The sequence below is a fragment of the Lichenostomus cassidix genome, chromosome 4A (assembly GCF_008360975.1).
Source record: "Lichenostomus cassidix isolate B80296 chromosome 4A, HeHo_3.0, whole genome shotgun sequence".
Taxonomy (NCBI): Eukaryota; Metazoa; Chordata; class Aves; order Passeriformes; family Meliphagidae; genus Lichenostomus; species Lichenostomus cassidix.
The window spans coordinates 18,985,185-19,000,998 of NC_139485.1; the positions used below are offsets into that span (position 1 = coordinate 18,985,185).

The following is a 15,814-nucleotide window of genomic DNA, read 5'->3' on the forward strand; positions in this document are numbered from 1 at the left end:
CTCTACTAAATAACTGTTACTAAAAAAACTGAAAGTAACTTATAAAGTGTGCAGAATTTGATAAATTCTAGTACAAATTAAAGGCTAAGGACAAACTACCTTTTCTAGGAGAAGTTTCATAAAGAAACTTGCGTACTCTTCTAAGTAATTTTTTTAATAGTCTGTAAATATAAGAACCTATTTTGCTGTCAGTTTCAAATTCTGCTTTTAAAACCAACTCTCAAATGGTAAAAAAGAAAAAGCTGTAGTTTATACGGTTGGTTTATCTGATGGGTGGTTGCTGATTTCAGGGAAATCGTATTTTGTGGGAAGGATAGGTTCTGTTGCATACTGTGTGATGTTTGTAGCCTCTATTGGGTTACAATTTACTTTTTTATAGAGTCTCAGTAACAGAAACTCATCAACTGTGCAATGCCCTTTTCAGAATGTGCCAGTAATGTTTTATAAATACTCCTGATAAATTCCTGTGGTTACCTTGATAATGAAGGAAAAACATGCTTTTTTTCAGGGTACTAAATTATATTTCAAATTAAATACAGAATCATCACGAGTGTTTTCTGTTCTGAGTCAGAGGAAGCATGTAGTTAAGCAAAACAAAAGCTACTGCCCAGTGAGCTTTTTATGTTTCTGTCACTTGATAAAATTTCAACCAGCAAATGCTGTTCTTGTCTTTGTTTTCCTCTTAAAATGTGATTGTTGAAATATTTAAATTCTAAGTCTTACTTAAAGGACACTGAACAGTACCTGTTTCTAAAGATTTAACAAAAATTAACCTTTTTTCATTTAAAAATAATTGATGTCACTAGTGCGGTAGTACAGTGGATAAGGGAAATATGTCTAAAAGTAGCATTTTCCCTTCACTCCCCCACACACCTGCAAAAAACCAGCAGGAGTCAGTTTTTAAATTTATTTTGTTTGACGCAGATGCAGGTCTTGAATCCTCTAATGAAGAGATGAAATACTGTCTGTTATACACAGTATTCTAAGAGACTTCAAAAATGTTGACAAATCATCATATAGGTTGTGTCAGAATGTTTTAAACATCACGTGTGTGCACCTCACTTCACAGTGTTAGCTGGGAAGCTGAAGATTAATCACTCTTGACAAGTGAAAAAGTTTCTCTTTCTTTGAAAAATAAAGTGCTTTTTCTCAATTTAGTCAATATCTTTTGGCCATGTTGTAATAAATACAGGTATTAGAGACAAACCCACACTATCAGCCTTCTCTCCAGCTTATAAAGGCTTCCAGATTCCTAACAGGCACCGTACCAATGATAAGGGAGCAGTAAATAGATCTTGACATATGGCAAGGAAGGTAATAATAACCTCATGAAAAGTCAGGATGTAATTGAGCTAATTCAGCCTGCTGTTTACCTTCCCTTGATCACAAGTTTTATTTAATTTATAGCACGTTATTACTTACAGATTAATACCACTATGTATACCAGTGTATTACAGAACTCCTGAGTAGCATGCTGAGATTATCAAGAGCTGATGCGGTTTTGTAAGAGTTTAGTGGGTAGAGTTTGGAGGGGGAATACACACGGGGATTGCAGAGGCTTAACATAGTACCTGTCCTGGAGACATTGTTTTACAAGGAGTGTGCATTATTACAAGTTGTCCTCAGGGCATTTTGATTATTGTAGTTAGCTGTTGATGTGCGTTCATACTGTTGGGACAGATCAAATACAATCCAAATGTATTCATTAAAAGTTACTAAAAAATAATTTAGCTTTTTTGTCTCTTGGTTTCTGAGGGGGTACTAACTTGAATTTCCTTTTTGTAGTTACAGTGACTAGAAGGTGGCAGTGCAGCAGTGGATACGCACCGGAAATTCGAAGGATAACAAATCACAACTGATACAGCCTGGCTTTTGAGTGTGGTGTTGCCCAGCATTTTCTAGAGTATTGTGTAAGCATTCAAGAATTGCCTTTGAAGGTAGCACTGCTGATCTCTTGGACATACTTAAAATTCTCGGTGGAAGCCAACCACTGTCTCCCATAGCTGGCAACTTCCAAGAGTCCAGAGTGAGCCCATTTGTTGCTCAGTGCATACACATCCTACAGCAGAGAAATACTCGGGTTGCCCTTTATGTGTGTGCTTGCCATTTATACTGAAAAAAGGGCAAGTTACACAGAAGTGAATCTTAGTTCAAATACAGAGGACTTCACCAAGAAAAAGTGAAAAGTTCTGCTATATTACAATAACAGTTTTGTCCAGACCTTCTGGATTAGCGGAGGGGAGTGTTGGTATTGGAGTGCTGGAGAATAATTAGTGTTCGGGTATGTACACCAGACAGCACTGCATCTCTTGGAAATACGTGCTTCCTTCAAAACTTTGTATTGGTTTTGGTGCATTTTTCTCTTACATACATTTGATGTGCCAGTGTGTGTGAGAGGAATCCTTGGGCATTGACATTTCTTGTGGAAAACTCATAACTTAAGGTTGACTGAATTACTTAATCATGGATAATAAAATTTATAGTGACTTCTGTGATAGACATATACTGGTCTCATTTAAACAGCATCCAGTTCATAATGAGTAGCTAAAGAAGAAAAAGCATGTGTACCTTGTCTACAGATTTAAAACTTTGGGTTTGGGAATAAGGATGTCACTTTAAATTTCAGTTATGGACTGCAGATACCAGGAGTAAATTTGTGTAGCAGATGGGGTAGAATTGCCATATTTTCCAGGGCAAATAAATGTACTGTTAACAAGTATTATGGGTTTGGGGATTTTTTGTCTCATTAAAAAAAAAAAGGTTTTACTCCGAGACACTTGCACGGTGGTAAAGATTGCTGGTGCTACACCGTGGAGGATTATTGTTACAAAGTGATCTCAGTGTCTCTCCTTCAAGAAAGAGTAACATGCTGTACTTCCAGAGTCCTTTTTCAGCAGTAGTTTATAGTCTTAGAGTGCAGCTGTTCAATATGAACTGGATCATCGTACCTAAAACATAATGCCAAAATGGCAGCTTTTGTAAGATCAATGTCTGCCTAAAATGCTAATTAATGAGAATGTACCCTGTTCTACAGTATTAGCTCATGCTTTGAGTCAAACTTCATCACTGAAAGCTACTAGCTGAAATGTGTCAGTAGATTCTGCAGCAGATAAATACTCCAGCGCTGTTCTTTGTGTTGAATATTTTCCTTCTGCTGGGAAGAGTGAATTACATAAGCATGTGTGACTTTCAGAAGAACCACTCAAAAATGGTTTCTAAACGTGACTGCTGTTCTAACCTTGCTCCTGTTGCTGTACTGTTCTGATGTGAGCACTATCAGTCACTTGATAGTTGGGTATGGGACAGTCCCCCCTTTTAAAATAACACTGGTGTAATTTAGTTATCACTGGTATAATCAGGCTCTAAATAAGTGTATTTGTAACTTCAGTTTACCCTGCAAGGGAGATCAATTATTCATTTGATTTGTTGCTGTCAGCAAATAATGAAAGTTGAAGCCTTTCCAAAGACCAGACCAGACACTGTTCCTTCCACAGTGGTTCTAACCTTCGTATCCTGGGTTTGCTGCAGATTTAATTTTGGTGTGGGAGTGGGTGAACAAGCTGGAATGTATTTAGATGAGTCCTTTTGAAAAGATGTAAGGTTGGGCTTGAAGTGGCTAATCAAAAACTCCATAAATTTTTGGGCTTTCTGGATATCTGTATCTGCAGGTCTTTCAAGCAGCTGGTAAGTGTTCAAGATGCAGGAAGTATTTTCATTTAATTGTAGTTGCAACCATTAATATCTGTTTGGCTGCAGCAGCTTCGTGTGAAATAATCACAAAACTAAACCCACCCATCTGTACCAAAGGTTTCCTTTAGAGGAGGGAATGGGTGAAGTACTTTGGTGTTCAGGTGTGTAACACTGACTTCAGTGAAGCAGGTGTGCAGTTTTCCCAGTGTTAGAAGTATTTTTCTTTGCATCAGAAACTACTGTGTTCTGTTAAGGTGACTGAAGTGTCCTCTATATCCAAGTGTGTCTCCCATTGATAAATGAACATTAGTAGCTGGCTACCTACAAACTGAAGAAAAGAATTACGAAAGTGGAGACTCTGTATGTATTCCCTTCTGCAAAACAGCAGGGCTCATGACAACTGGAAAGAGAACAACTAAACTGCCTATTCTAATTTTGAAATACTTTGCACACAGGGATAGTTGTGGATTGTGCCTCCCCAAAGAGCAGCGAGTTGTGATTGAGCTGTAGCCCACTTTACTGTTCAGTGCCTGCCAGCCATGTGTTTTGAGTATTTCCACAGAAGAGAGATCTGGAACTCATCTCCATGTCCTGAAAAAGGTCAGAATTGTGTCCAACCCTAAAAGGACAGTTCTGATTTACTGGTGGCTGTTAAAAATGGTCCTTACTTAGGTCCCAGTACTAGTCACAAGACCTGCAAAGTGGAGACAAATCCATACACATTTACTGTGTACAATTTATACTTCTGTTGCTCTGTTTTTCCCTACCCTTCAAATCATAAGTAGTTTGGTAACACTGGTTTTTTGAAAACGGCTGTTTTAAGTAGAAAATTCAGAGTCGGAATTGGCTCAGAACATTGTAACTAAGAAAGTCTGGTCTCTAGGATACTTTGTTCCTGTTGGATTGCTTCAATTCACGATGGTCCAACTTCATCAGCAGAATTGCTTCATTTTCCGTCTGTTCTGGTGAAAGGACAGTTATAAAAATGACTGCACTATTCTGACATGCCGTGATAAGTAGTGATGGTTAGTACAGCCCTGGGCAGGGTGGAAAACTGCCTTCAGTAGATCCTTAAGTGGTGGAAAGGGACTTCTTAATAATTAAAATAGTTGGGAATTCCATTCTCAGCTTTGGATGACTCAAGTTCCTGACCTTTTTGAAGTTATCCAGCTAATTATTTCGAGAAACTACTATCTTCTAAATAACCATTTTGGATTGTATGAGGACTTCTATGCAATAGTTAAAAAGAAGCATTATTTGCACATAGAGTGCATGATCAGAGTTCCTTTTCAAAAATCGGACAATAGAAAATAGAAAACTACTGTTAAAGGCAATTTTAATAAGTTGGTTTGCTACATAAAGTTGAAAATAACTATTTAGTGTGACATTCCTCCAAATCATGACCATTGTGAATTCTGTTTTAACACTGTAAATACCTTGTTATTTACAGTATTAAGAAATTTAATTCTTTGGGCAATAACCCCAAGTTCAGACCAAATTTACCAGGTGATAGGGTGCCAGCTGCCACAAGGAGGAAGTCCCTAAGTGAGATATTCTTGGAGAAATAACTACTCATATGAAATATTTACATTTTCATTAATTTTGCAAAGATGTAGTTAACAATCTGCTTTCTCTGTCTCCTGCTGAGTGCTAGAAACTATTTTATTTTAACAACATTTTTTTGCCTTAGAGTAACTACTTTTGGTTCCTTAGATTTGGTTTGTGTGCCAAGCAAAGAAAAAAAAAAGGAGAAAAAAAAAAGGTAGTTTCACACTTGAGCTGCAGCAGGAAGATGTAATCACGGATGTGGGTTCCAGTACGCTGCTGCACGGAACAGCGCTGGCGGCAGAACTCTCCGCCATGAATCCAGAAGAACAGATTGTAACGTGGCTTATTTCACTAGGAGTCTTAAATTCCCCTAAAAAAACAGTAGATGATCCAGAGAAGTTCCTGAAAAATTCTCTGAAGGATGGAACTGTGCTTTGCAGACTAATTAATCGACTTCTTCCGGGATCTGCAGAAAAGGTAATGCTTTCTGATGTATTTCATTAGCCTGAGGCAGAGCGCTGCTCAGTGAAATACTGCCCTGAGCATTCTGAGGCTTTATTACTTTGTTAAGTGAGAGGAGCTTCAGAGAGAGAAATGCTTTACATTTGAGTTTCTAATTGAGAGCAAAGTATGATTGTCGCTTTAGTTCTTTGATTTTGTTTCTATATCCAGAAAAAAGCCCCGCAAGGTTGCAGTTGGCTGACTTACATGTGTTCAGTCAGTGGCAGGAAATACTGGGCCCACCAGAGATCAGAGTATCTTGGTTTTGAATAGAAGGACATGCAGTGTATGTGTATATATGTAAATATGATTAATTACAATTGTAAATATATTCACTCAGAACTGTTACTGCAAAATGCTTTGTTACTCAGGAAATGCACAGGAGAAGCAGATGAGGACACGAATAAACAGTAACCCTTGCATCTGTGCCATTTGGTCTGTTCCAAGACCAGCAAATCCATTAGTACTGAAGCCACGTGAATGCTTCCTGTTACAGTTTGACAAGGCATGTATTCACAGCCCCAGAAGTGTGATAAGAATCTGCAGGAGAAAAAAGGAAGGGGTCCAGTGAGCTGGCAACACAGATGAGAAGCTATTAAACAAACCAAAAAAACACAACAGGTTCTCTACCCTGTGAAACAGGAGCCTTACGTTATGCAGGAATCAGTTTTGCTAGCTCCTTATCTTTTTTTACATGTGGTGGTTTGGGGCAGTATGTTGTTAAAGGTCATCAATTTCCCACTGTCACTTGGGGCACTGTCATACATTGACATTCAATACAAGATGCCGACCATTTCTGTGTGTGCATCACTTCCTCCAGTGGCTTTCTTCCTGCTTCGACAGCTTGTCTGCCACCCCCACCCGCCCCCTAAAGAAGCTTCCCTAATTCAGTATAAAATGCACATGTCAATATTCATGCAGGCCTTCTTAACACAGACAATGCAATGAGATCAGTGGATTTTCTTTCTTTAGTATTGCCTGGAGCCTAAAAATGAAGCTGATTGCATCAGTAATATTCAGGAGTTCTTGAAATGCTGCATACTCCTGAAAGTGGAGGTAAGTCAACTTAGATAGTTTCTTTTATTGTTGTAACATGCCAGTTTGATCAGCCTTCCGAAAGGAAGCCAGATATTAGAGCAAAAAAGTTGGTATCAATTCCACATCTTTTCCAGAGCATGGATAATTTAGTATTCGGTCCGGGGAATTTGAAAACAGAGTGTACTGACTGTGAACTTGACAGATTCTCCTATTTTGGGACAAAACATGCAGCAATAACAGGAGGTCTGTCTAAACAGACTATAACCTGGACCTGTTAATAATTTTTTTTCATTATTAGAAGGAATTCTAGGTTTTAGCTTTGCTTTAAGGGGAAGGTGAAGTATTCCTAATACTGCAGTATTTTTTCATCTCCTTGCAACTGTTGTATAGGATTCTGCCAAACACTAATGGAATTGTTTCTTACACATAAAAATAATCCTAATGAAGTCAAAAGGTACCTTTTCAGTGGCTGTTCCTGATCCTATCTCTTTAGGTTCTTATGCTTAACCATAGCTCATATTTGCACGACCAGAGTCTAAATGAATCATTTCAGAGTTCAACTAACTTTGCCATCATTATTTAAAGACTTTTGTGTCACACTTAAATTAGTACAGTAAAAAAGAAACCTGTAACTAACTCTCATCACTGTCTCATTTGAAATAAGCTCAAGATTGTGGAAAAAATATTCTGAAGACAAAGTTTGCTAGAAGCAGGGACAGCATCCTTGGGTATTGTATTCATGCACCACAGTGAGAAAAGTCCAATCCATGATAGCTCTGTTGCTGCATTTTTCCTTTGAAGGCCTAAACAAGCAAAGTACCTTTCTTCTCTTCAGAGCTTTTTAGCTAAGCAGCATGAAAATGTGCTCATTCCAGAGCTGTCTCTCTGGCCTTTTGTTGCCCAGTAATGCATTTCTTGGAGCCTGCTGCAGCAGCACAGTTTTAAGAGCATATGTGTATTTGTGTATATATACATGTACATAGATATAAATATAATCCCTAAAGGCTTAACACATCAGAAATCAGTTGTTGCCAGTCTTCTGGTACTGACCGTGTGATTTCCTCCATTTTTCAGAGAGTTTATTTTTCTATTTTCAAACTAACCATAAAACAGTTGTGGTGGAAACTATTTTTACAAATAGGAATGTTAAACTGCCACCCACAAGATAGGACAAGGGAACAGTCTTCACCTGTTGTGCGGTGCCATCTCATAGCTTTGAAAGCCCATTCTGCAATATTGCAGTCACACTAGACAATTTTCAGAATCTCAGAACTGGTACTGTGATGATGTTCATCTCTGGGTGTTCTGATCCTTCACGTGCCTTTTCTTGTTGGCTCTAACAAATTCAGGGTTTCTGACTTCTTTTTTTCTTCTGATTTATAACCCACTTCATCTTTGAAATACTCTAAACTTTCAGTAACTTCCCTCATGCTCATGTGGTTGCTCCTCTCCTCTTTGCTGTGAGAGGAGACCTCAAAAGCTGGATACAGCCTCAAACTTCTAAAGCTTGAGTATAAATTTTGCAGTGAAGTGAAAACTATTTATTTTTTTTTTTTTCCCCAAATATTGTCATATTAGAACGCCATGTGAAGACATGAATTTTGCTTCTTCCTGGCTCCTCTCTGTAGCCTGATGGAGAAAAAGGCTCAAGGCAGGACAGCTGAGATGGTGGGCAAGACATGGCACAGGCAGAGTGCTTATACTTCCAACTCTTCTCCTGTGTTGCCAGCTTTTTTGAGTCCTCTCAGGCAAAGCCTCTGCCATCTGTTCCTTCTAAAAGCTGCTCTGTTTGGAACCTCTTGACAAGGAGACTCGAAGCAGCATTCCTACGGGTGATCCTCCTTCATGCCTGATCCCTAGTTTGCCTTGGAAAGGGCTACTGCCCTTGAGGAGGGGGTTTTCTGTGTCACATTTACTCTGGAAGCATGTCTGGAGCATCAGAATGAGCAGAGAACCTTCTGCTTCCAAGATCTATCAGCACTGAAGTTGCTGTGATCAGGTATTAGGTAAAAGGAAGATGAGCACAGGGTAGGGAATCTGTTCTGCTCCAGCAATGGCAACGTAGCCTGAGAAAAGGGTAACATCAGGAAAGGTCTGGGCTTAGTACCTTTGAATTCCCTCACAGCCATCCTGCTGCTTACCCAAACCATGGATTTGACAATCAAACACTGATGGTTCTTTCAAATTCTGTCCTCCAAATGCCACAGGGAACTCTTGCTCCTTAGATATGAAGAAGTAGCCTGGGGCTGGACCTGAGCCACTTCTGTCTTGAGCCTGACAAGGGCATGTAAGGTCAAATATTCTGTTCCTGTTGCAGATATGAGCAAAAGAGGACGTTTTGAGGAAAATGAGAGTTCACAATTTCTCGTTTGGATGCTGACTCGTACAAAAGGGCCTCATCCTGGGGAATCTTAAACATGACATTATAGCATCCCATCTTAGCAACACATGGCTTCATTGTACTCTGCCTTCCATTTGCTTTTGTCATGGATGTTTGGGCAGCTGCCATGGAATACACCACTTCACTGGGCATTGCCAGCCTGCAGGAAAGGTGGTCAGTGTGGAAGGTAGGGTTTCCAGCAGGTTTTGGTGGAAACCCAAGTCCCACGTTCCACTGAACAGATACTGCTTGCCAATCTTTCCCAGTAGGAGGGAATGCATAGAAGTTACTCCTGCAGAGCTACACATCTGCACTTCCCTCCTACCCTTTGTTGTCCTGGTAACTCAGGAAGTGGAAGAAACAGGCAAACAGCAACTTCTCCTGTTTTACAATGGTGAAATATTTGGACACGGGTAAAAGGACACTGTGACCTTCCTGCTCGGAGCTGGCTCCATAAAGTTGAAGCTATTCTACAGAATGGAGGTGTGAGCTGGAAGAATCCACCTCATGGCAGAGTATAAATAAACAAATTATACTTAGCTTCAGCTCAGGACTGAAGCCTGCAATCTTTTGCTGTTTCATGTGTTAGTCCTAAAACAGATGGCAAGCAGGGAATCACCCCATCCTTCTAACCAGGCAAGTGCTGTAATGAGGTGAAACAATTAGACTGTGTCCAAAACTTTCCAACTGTTTTTCAGTGCTAGAACTTGATCCAAGTTATAGGAACTGTCAACCCAGCTCTGCAGAGACAAAAGGCTAGGCAAAAGACATGGACACTTCATTGGAGCTTAAGTGTCCTTAGAGGATTCTTTCGTGGTTTGGACTGAGGAACAGTGCAGAAATCCTGAATGTGCTTAATTTTCCCCTTTCTCCCCTTTTCCCTTTTCCCCCTTCCCTTCCCTTCCCTTCCCTTCCCTTCCCTTCCCTTCCCTTCCCTTCCCTTCCCTTCCCTTCCCTTCCCTTCCCTTCCCTTCCCTTCCCTTCCCTTCCCTTCCCTTCCCTTCCCTTCCCTTCCCTTCCCTTCCCTTCCCTTCCCTTCCCTTCCCTTCCCTTCCCTTCCCCCTCTCTCCTAGTTCACTTTTTTTTCCCCTTTCCCTCCCTGCTTTTCCCTTCTCCTCCCTGAATTACTTTTCCACTCTCCCCTTTCCCTTCTCTCTCTTTCCCTTTCCGCACAACCCCCGGCCTTTCTCTTCTCTTTCCCATCTCCCTTTCCCCTTAGCCGTCCTCTTCCCGCTCTCCCGGGGGCCGCCCGGTCCCTCCTGCCACCCGCGGCCGGCGGAGGGAGCTGCGGCTGCACGGCCGTCCCGCGGCGGAGCGGGGCGGAGCGGGGCGGTGGCACCGCCTGTCACTTCCCCTTCCCTTCTCTTCCCTTCCCCGCGCCGCGATCCGGCTCCGGGTCAGAGCCGCAGCGGCCGCTCCGCAGCACCGCCCGCGCCGCCGCCATGCCCCGGGGCTCCGCGCCCGCCCGCCCGCCGCCGTGAGTACCGACCGCCTTCATCCTCCTGGGGTCCCCGTGGGTGTCCTAGCCGCTCCTCAGGGTTGTCTCTGGGCAGCTCCCACGGGTGTCCGCACTGAAAGGGGTGACGGCACCGCGACACCGGAGCGGAGAGTCCGGCGCCGGCGCAGTGGCTGCGCTCCCGCTGCCCGCCCGATTCCGTCTCGCCGGTGCCGACGGAGCTCCGGCCGGGCCGCCACTCCCGCTGGAGGCAGAGGCAGGTCCGGTGGGAGCAGCCGAGTCAGCGAGCATCCGAAGCGCCGCATCACTGGGGGACGGGCCGCTCCAGCCCTCGTCCTCGGGTTTGGAGGGGTCGCGGCCGCGCCGAGCTTCGGGCTTGGCACCCCGCTGGAGGTTTGCCGGGGGTTGTCCAACTGCGGACAGCTCAGGCTCGAAAGACAACCCGGCTTTCCCTAACTTTTCTGCTCTTCCTGTCGCGGGACTGGGATTTTGGGTGCTGATAACTTGCTAGCCGCACCTGGGCTTGGTTTCTCGTCCTTCCCGAATAGCCGGGTGCTCTCCTGGTCGCGAGGCACCGGCGCCTGCTCATCCCCTCGCTGCCTTTGGCGGAGGCTGGCGGTGCGGCAGCGCAGGGCTTCTGTCTCCCGGTGCGATGCTTAACGAAACAGCTGGAGCGTTTCACCGAGGGGAGCTGCAGTCTGTGATTCTGGAATTCAGAACTGCATTTTAATGGAGATCCTAAAATGACAGCTGTAGATTTAAATGCGATTTTAGTTACATCCACCTGATCTTCCATGAGTTAGAAGCAAAAAAGCCTTTTCTGCCTCTATTTATCTTCTAGCTGCAGCTTGTCTTTTAGTTATGAATGTAATTCTCGATAGATTGTGCTGGAAAAAGTAATTTTTAGCTCATAAATTAGGACTTTTCTGTATGAGGAATTTATTCTGGAACAAGCAGTGGAGTATATTTACATTACAGTAGCTGACCTAGAAGAGTTTTCCACATAGCCACTGTTCCTCAGTAGCTGTTCCAGACAATTTCCCCCTGAAGAAGTTCTAAATGTTATTACTTGCTTTTGTGCTAGAATTTTTCAAATATCTTTTTCCTCACCATTTTCATCTGGACTTTGTCAGCCTGATGACTCTGAGCTTACAGCATTATTCTCTGCATGGAAAGATTTGGGATGTATTTTACTACTTTGCTCCTTAGAAAAAAAAGGCATTAATTCGAGGCAGGACTTTATTTTTCTGGAATTACTGAAGTGGAAGAGAAAGGGTATGGCTGAGAAAATGACGCACCAGAGAGATGCATGCAAACATCTCAGCCTGGCTGTTTACTTTCCTCTTGTGCAACTGTAATATCCCATCCTCCAGCAGCTGTCAACGGGGTGAGTGCACACCCGGCCTCTCTGTTACCATCTCCCTTCCCCTGAGACGGGAAAGCTGCTTAGGGCTGGAGGCAATGCTCAGATAGCGCTGCCTGCAACTGCAGGGCAGGAAAACTGGTTTATGCACCAGCTGGCAGAGGGGATGGGACCTGCATGGTCCAAAGGAGCAAGCACAAGTGAGTGCAGGCAATAGATCAGCTCAAAACCAGCCCAAGGTAGGTGGGTATGTTCCTGGAACATGCAGATCAGTAGATGCGATCAGAGCTGTGGAGCTACGGGTTTTATTATTTGTAATGACAGCAGGCTATCCCCACACTAAGCATCGATTAAATTTCTTTAGGGTAAAGCCTGTCTCTCAGTAGCTGAGTCAATTTTAAAATATATTCTCAACAAAGAGCAGCCTTTGTACCATTCCTGTTGGACTTTGATGCCACTCTGCTATGTCTGTTAAGAAGAGGAAATGCCACAAGCATCCAGGGCTGGGGGAGCAGCCAGTCCCCTTCCTATTTGAAATATGCCAAGCTTACTCAAGGAGCTCTGTGTGGAAAGCAAGAAAGACCCATTTTAAAGGGCAGTACTAGCCTAAAGGTAATTAAGACTTGTGTCCTTATTTAGCAGGATACACACTTTAGTGCATGACGTTTGTAATTAGATGGTGTCTGCCAGGAGAGCTTTAAAATCATCTTTCCTGTTCGTTGGATTTGTGTATCTGCGGTCTCCATCTGCAAGACAACGTGTATTTGGAGATTAGCAGATGGTGCCGTGGTGGTACCAATAACAGGGACTTTTTGTATCTCTTATCTTTGCTTCATTAATGGTAGGATTTGTACAGTCTGTATGAAGGTGAGAGCATTTTTCAGGTGTTAAGGGGAGTTGCATTGTTTTGGAAACTCAAACTGCCCCTCATTGCACTGGTGGTGAATTCCGAAGTGTACAAGGTTCTGGTTATCAGTCATGGAAAACAAGCCCTTGCTAACAATGTATTTATGTTTTGCCATTGAGGATTAGTAACACCAAATTCTTTAGGGTGAAATTTTTATATATAAATAACTGAGTTTGTCTTCCTGTAAAAATGGTTAAATGTACTATATATGCCATATTGCAACAGCAGAAAATTCCATGTGTGTTAATTCTGCTGTGGAAACTATGTGTATGTTTATACATAGATCTGTATGTACAAGCTCAATCTCTTCAGCTTTCAATAAGAAAAATAGCAACAAAATCTTTCCTTCCCTCAAGGCAAGCAATAACCTTCTCAGTGATTTTCAGAGGAGTCTCTGCTCCACAGACAGCACAGATTCCTTCCTTTCCTGTTCCCAGCATTACGCTCCAAACGCTGCTGGGTCCCCCTGCCCTTCCCACACTGCCTACCAGTGGTGCCCCAGGAATTACCTGGTTGTAAAGGAAATGGGATTTGTCAGCCCTGAATAAACACCCTTTCCCTTAGAGGCAGAGGGGCTGCGTAATCCTCACTGTCACCCTCTAGCATTGTGGGTGGCCGCAGCAGCCAGTGTGAGATGTTTTGGGCTCAACTGACTAGTTCATCTTTCACAGGTGTTTGATCCACATGATTTGTACACTGGAGACCAGTTCTCCAAGGTCCTGAGCACATTAACAGCTGTAAATAAAGCTACTGAAGGTAAGAAAAAAGCTGTTCTTCTGTTGTCCTTTCAAACTATTTCTCATGTGTACGCAGGATTGGTTTTAATTTGTTGCTAATTACTAGTTTATGATGATTTCTGGAGGTTTGTCAAATTGTGCCTCCAACACTAATGACTGATGATGGACGGTGGGATTGACATTTCAGGCTTCTACCAACTCCGGGTTAAAATGTGACGTTTCAGAGTTGCTGTGTGCACTCTGCAGAGCTCGATTATTGCTTTACACTGAGGGACCTTTGCTCAGTTTTGACAGCATTAAGGGACTTCAAAGTAGGTCAGCATAAGAGATCCTTAATGTAAATGAGCATGCACCTCCCAAAATGCAAATATCAGATTTTAAATAGTGTGTTTTAAAGCCAAAGAGAAAAACAACTCCATCTGCATAATATCTTTACTGAATGTCAAAACAAATGTTGTTGCCAGTTGCTCAGTCAATTGTATTGATGTTTTTTTCTCTCTCCCTGGTTCCATGGAGTAGGCTCCTGGATCTGGGAATCAAGTTGATGGTTTACCGTGCATCCCTGGGATCAGGAGTAGGCTGCCACAGGAAAACAAATCAGCTCATCCTGATTCCATCCCAGATATGTAGCTGTTCCCTACTGATTGCTTTTAAACTGATATTCAGTAGCATAGACTGTGAAAGGATAAGTTAAATAGGGGGATGATGGCACTGTGGTACTCTGGGGAAGGGTGAGGGGACCAAGGTTCCTTTTCTGAGGGGATGAGGAGCAGGTCTGTCTGGAGCTGGGAAGAGTTCACAGCCCCTTGTCATACAGGTGGATTAGACTCCTGCACACCCACCAAAGTCCAGCAGCAGAAGAAGTGTTCAGTTTCCCTGTTGAAAGTTACATGTGCATTGATTTAAAGGAGGAAATTCTCTATGAAGTTTGAAAGGAGAATGAAAATGAGTTTTCATTTTAAAATGAAAACTCATTATTTTCCTCTCACGGGAAAGCTTTTGTTTTGGCTTACTGCATTTTGCCTATACATTATATAAACTGGTTTACAAATTGTCATGCATATATTGTACATCAACATATATAATGATATGTCTAATAATTATATGTTATATATTATAATGTTATATATTTGTACAAACATCCTTACGATTTGTACACACACATATGTGTGTCTGTGTGTATAATGCTGCTCTGAAGAAACTGAGGTTCTGAGGCTGCTGTTCTGCAGCCAGGACTCAGCTCTGTGGACAGCTCACTCCCTAGAAGTTTGGGAATGGGAATTTGGCCTCAGCACACCATCTTCCAGCCTCAGCACATCATCTCTTCCCAGCCTCTCACCACTCCATTACTGACAACACCCGCTGACCCTGTGTGGAAACTCTTGCAGTTCAGTGTGATGTGGGATATAAAGTGTAGGTTACCTCGACCGGGAGAAACCTCTGCAAATGCTGCTGTTGTGATTGATATTTGCTTCACTATTCTGAAAGCAAGAAGAGAAACTTTTCTGCCCCTGTTCTTGCCTGTTGCTGGGCTAGAGGGGTGTGATGGGGTGTGCTGATGGGGTGGCAAGGCTGCAATGCCATTCACACATCAGTTCCCTTATTTACAGCCCCAACTCCATTCTTCCAGCCACCCATGTGCCAGCTCAGCCTGGGACAGGGCTTTGCTGGGGAATAGTTCCTATCATATATTACTGACGGGGCTGTAGAGAACCTGGGATCCTCTTGGTTTCATGGCAAACATCTGTTTGAACATATGCTTTCTGGGTTTAAATGTCAAAAAGCACAATGCCTGTGATATAATTAGCTGCTCAGGCAGAGAGCACTCTTGGGAAAAGCATGGGGTAAAATAAATACACGTCTAAAGTGTTTGCTTTTTGGTGGTTTGGCCAAGTTCCTGAGGAGCGGGAGCCTGTGTCCTACAAACTGCCACTGCAGATGGTCTGGTTTGTCCATCTTGCCAGAGGCTGTGGGCTGAATGGCGCATTAGGATAAGCCTGGTACCAGCTACTGCAGTTGTTGCCATGGCCAAGGCTCTGGCATGCCTGCACATCCTGCACAACCCTGGTTGGAGGCAGAGGCAAGTAGGTGTCAGCTAAGGAAACACTGTAAGAATGTGTATCTGAGCATCCATTTGAAGTCCAAATCCTTGTGTCTTTGTGGATCTTTTTATGCAAATAACTGGGGGCATCGT

At 42.8% G+C, this 15,814-nt stretch overlaps 1 protein-coding gene and 1 long non-coding RNA gene across 7 annotated transcripts in view; one reads left to right on the forward strand and one right to left on the reverse strand.

Annotated features, from left to right (window-relative positions):
• ARHGEF6 (Rac/Cdc42 guanine nucleotide exchange factor 6) overlaps positions 1 to 15,814 on the forward strand; it is a 46,117-nt gene that overhangs the window by 2,111 nt on the left and 28,192 nt on the right. For 4 of the 6 annotated variants that reach the window (XM_085060773.1, XM_085060772.1, XM_085060774.1 and 1 more), the window contains 3 exons: positions 1,786 to 5,715; positions 6,712 to 6,795; positions 13,555 to 13,639. In XM_085060773.1, the coding sequence (XP_084916899.1) occupies positions 5,551 to 5,715; positions 6,712 to 6,795; positions 13,555 to 13,639 (334 nt within the window). In that variant the 5' untranslated portion in view covers positions 1,786 to 5,550. Of the gene's footprint in view, positions 1 to 1,785; positions 5,716 to 6,711; positions 6,796 to 10,496; positions 10,635 to 13,554; positions 13,640 to 15,814 lie in introns of those variants that run through there. The other 2 variants (XM_085060777.1, XM_085060776.1) reach the window with 1 other exon arrangement.
• On the reverse strand, positions 5,834 to 10,044 carry LOC146437621 (uncharacterized). The gene is made up of 2 exons (XR_014852314.1): positions 7,967 to 10,044; positions 5,834 to 6,279 (listed from the first exon to the last, which is right to left on the reverse strand). It is a non-coding gene; the product is annotated as an uncharacterized LOC146437621 (long non-coding RNA).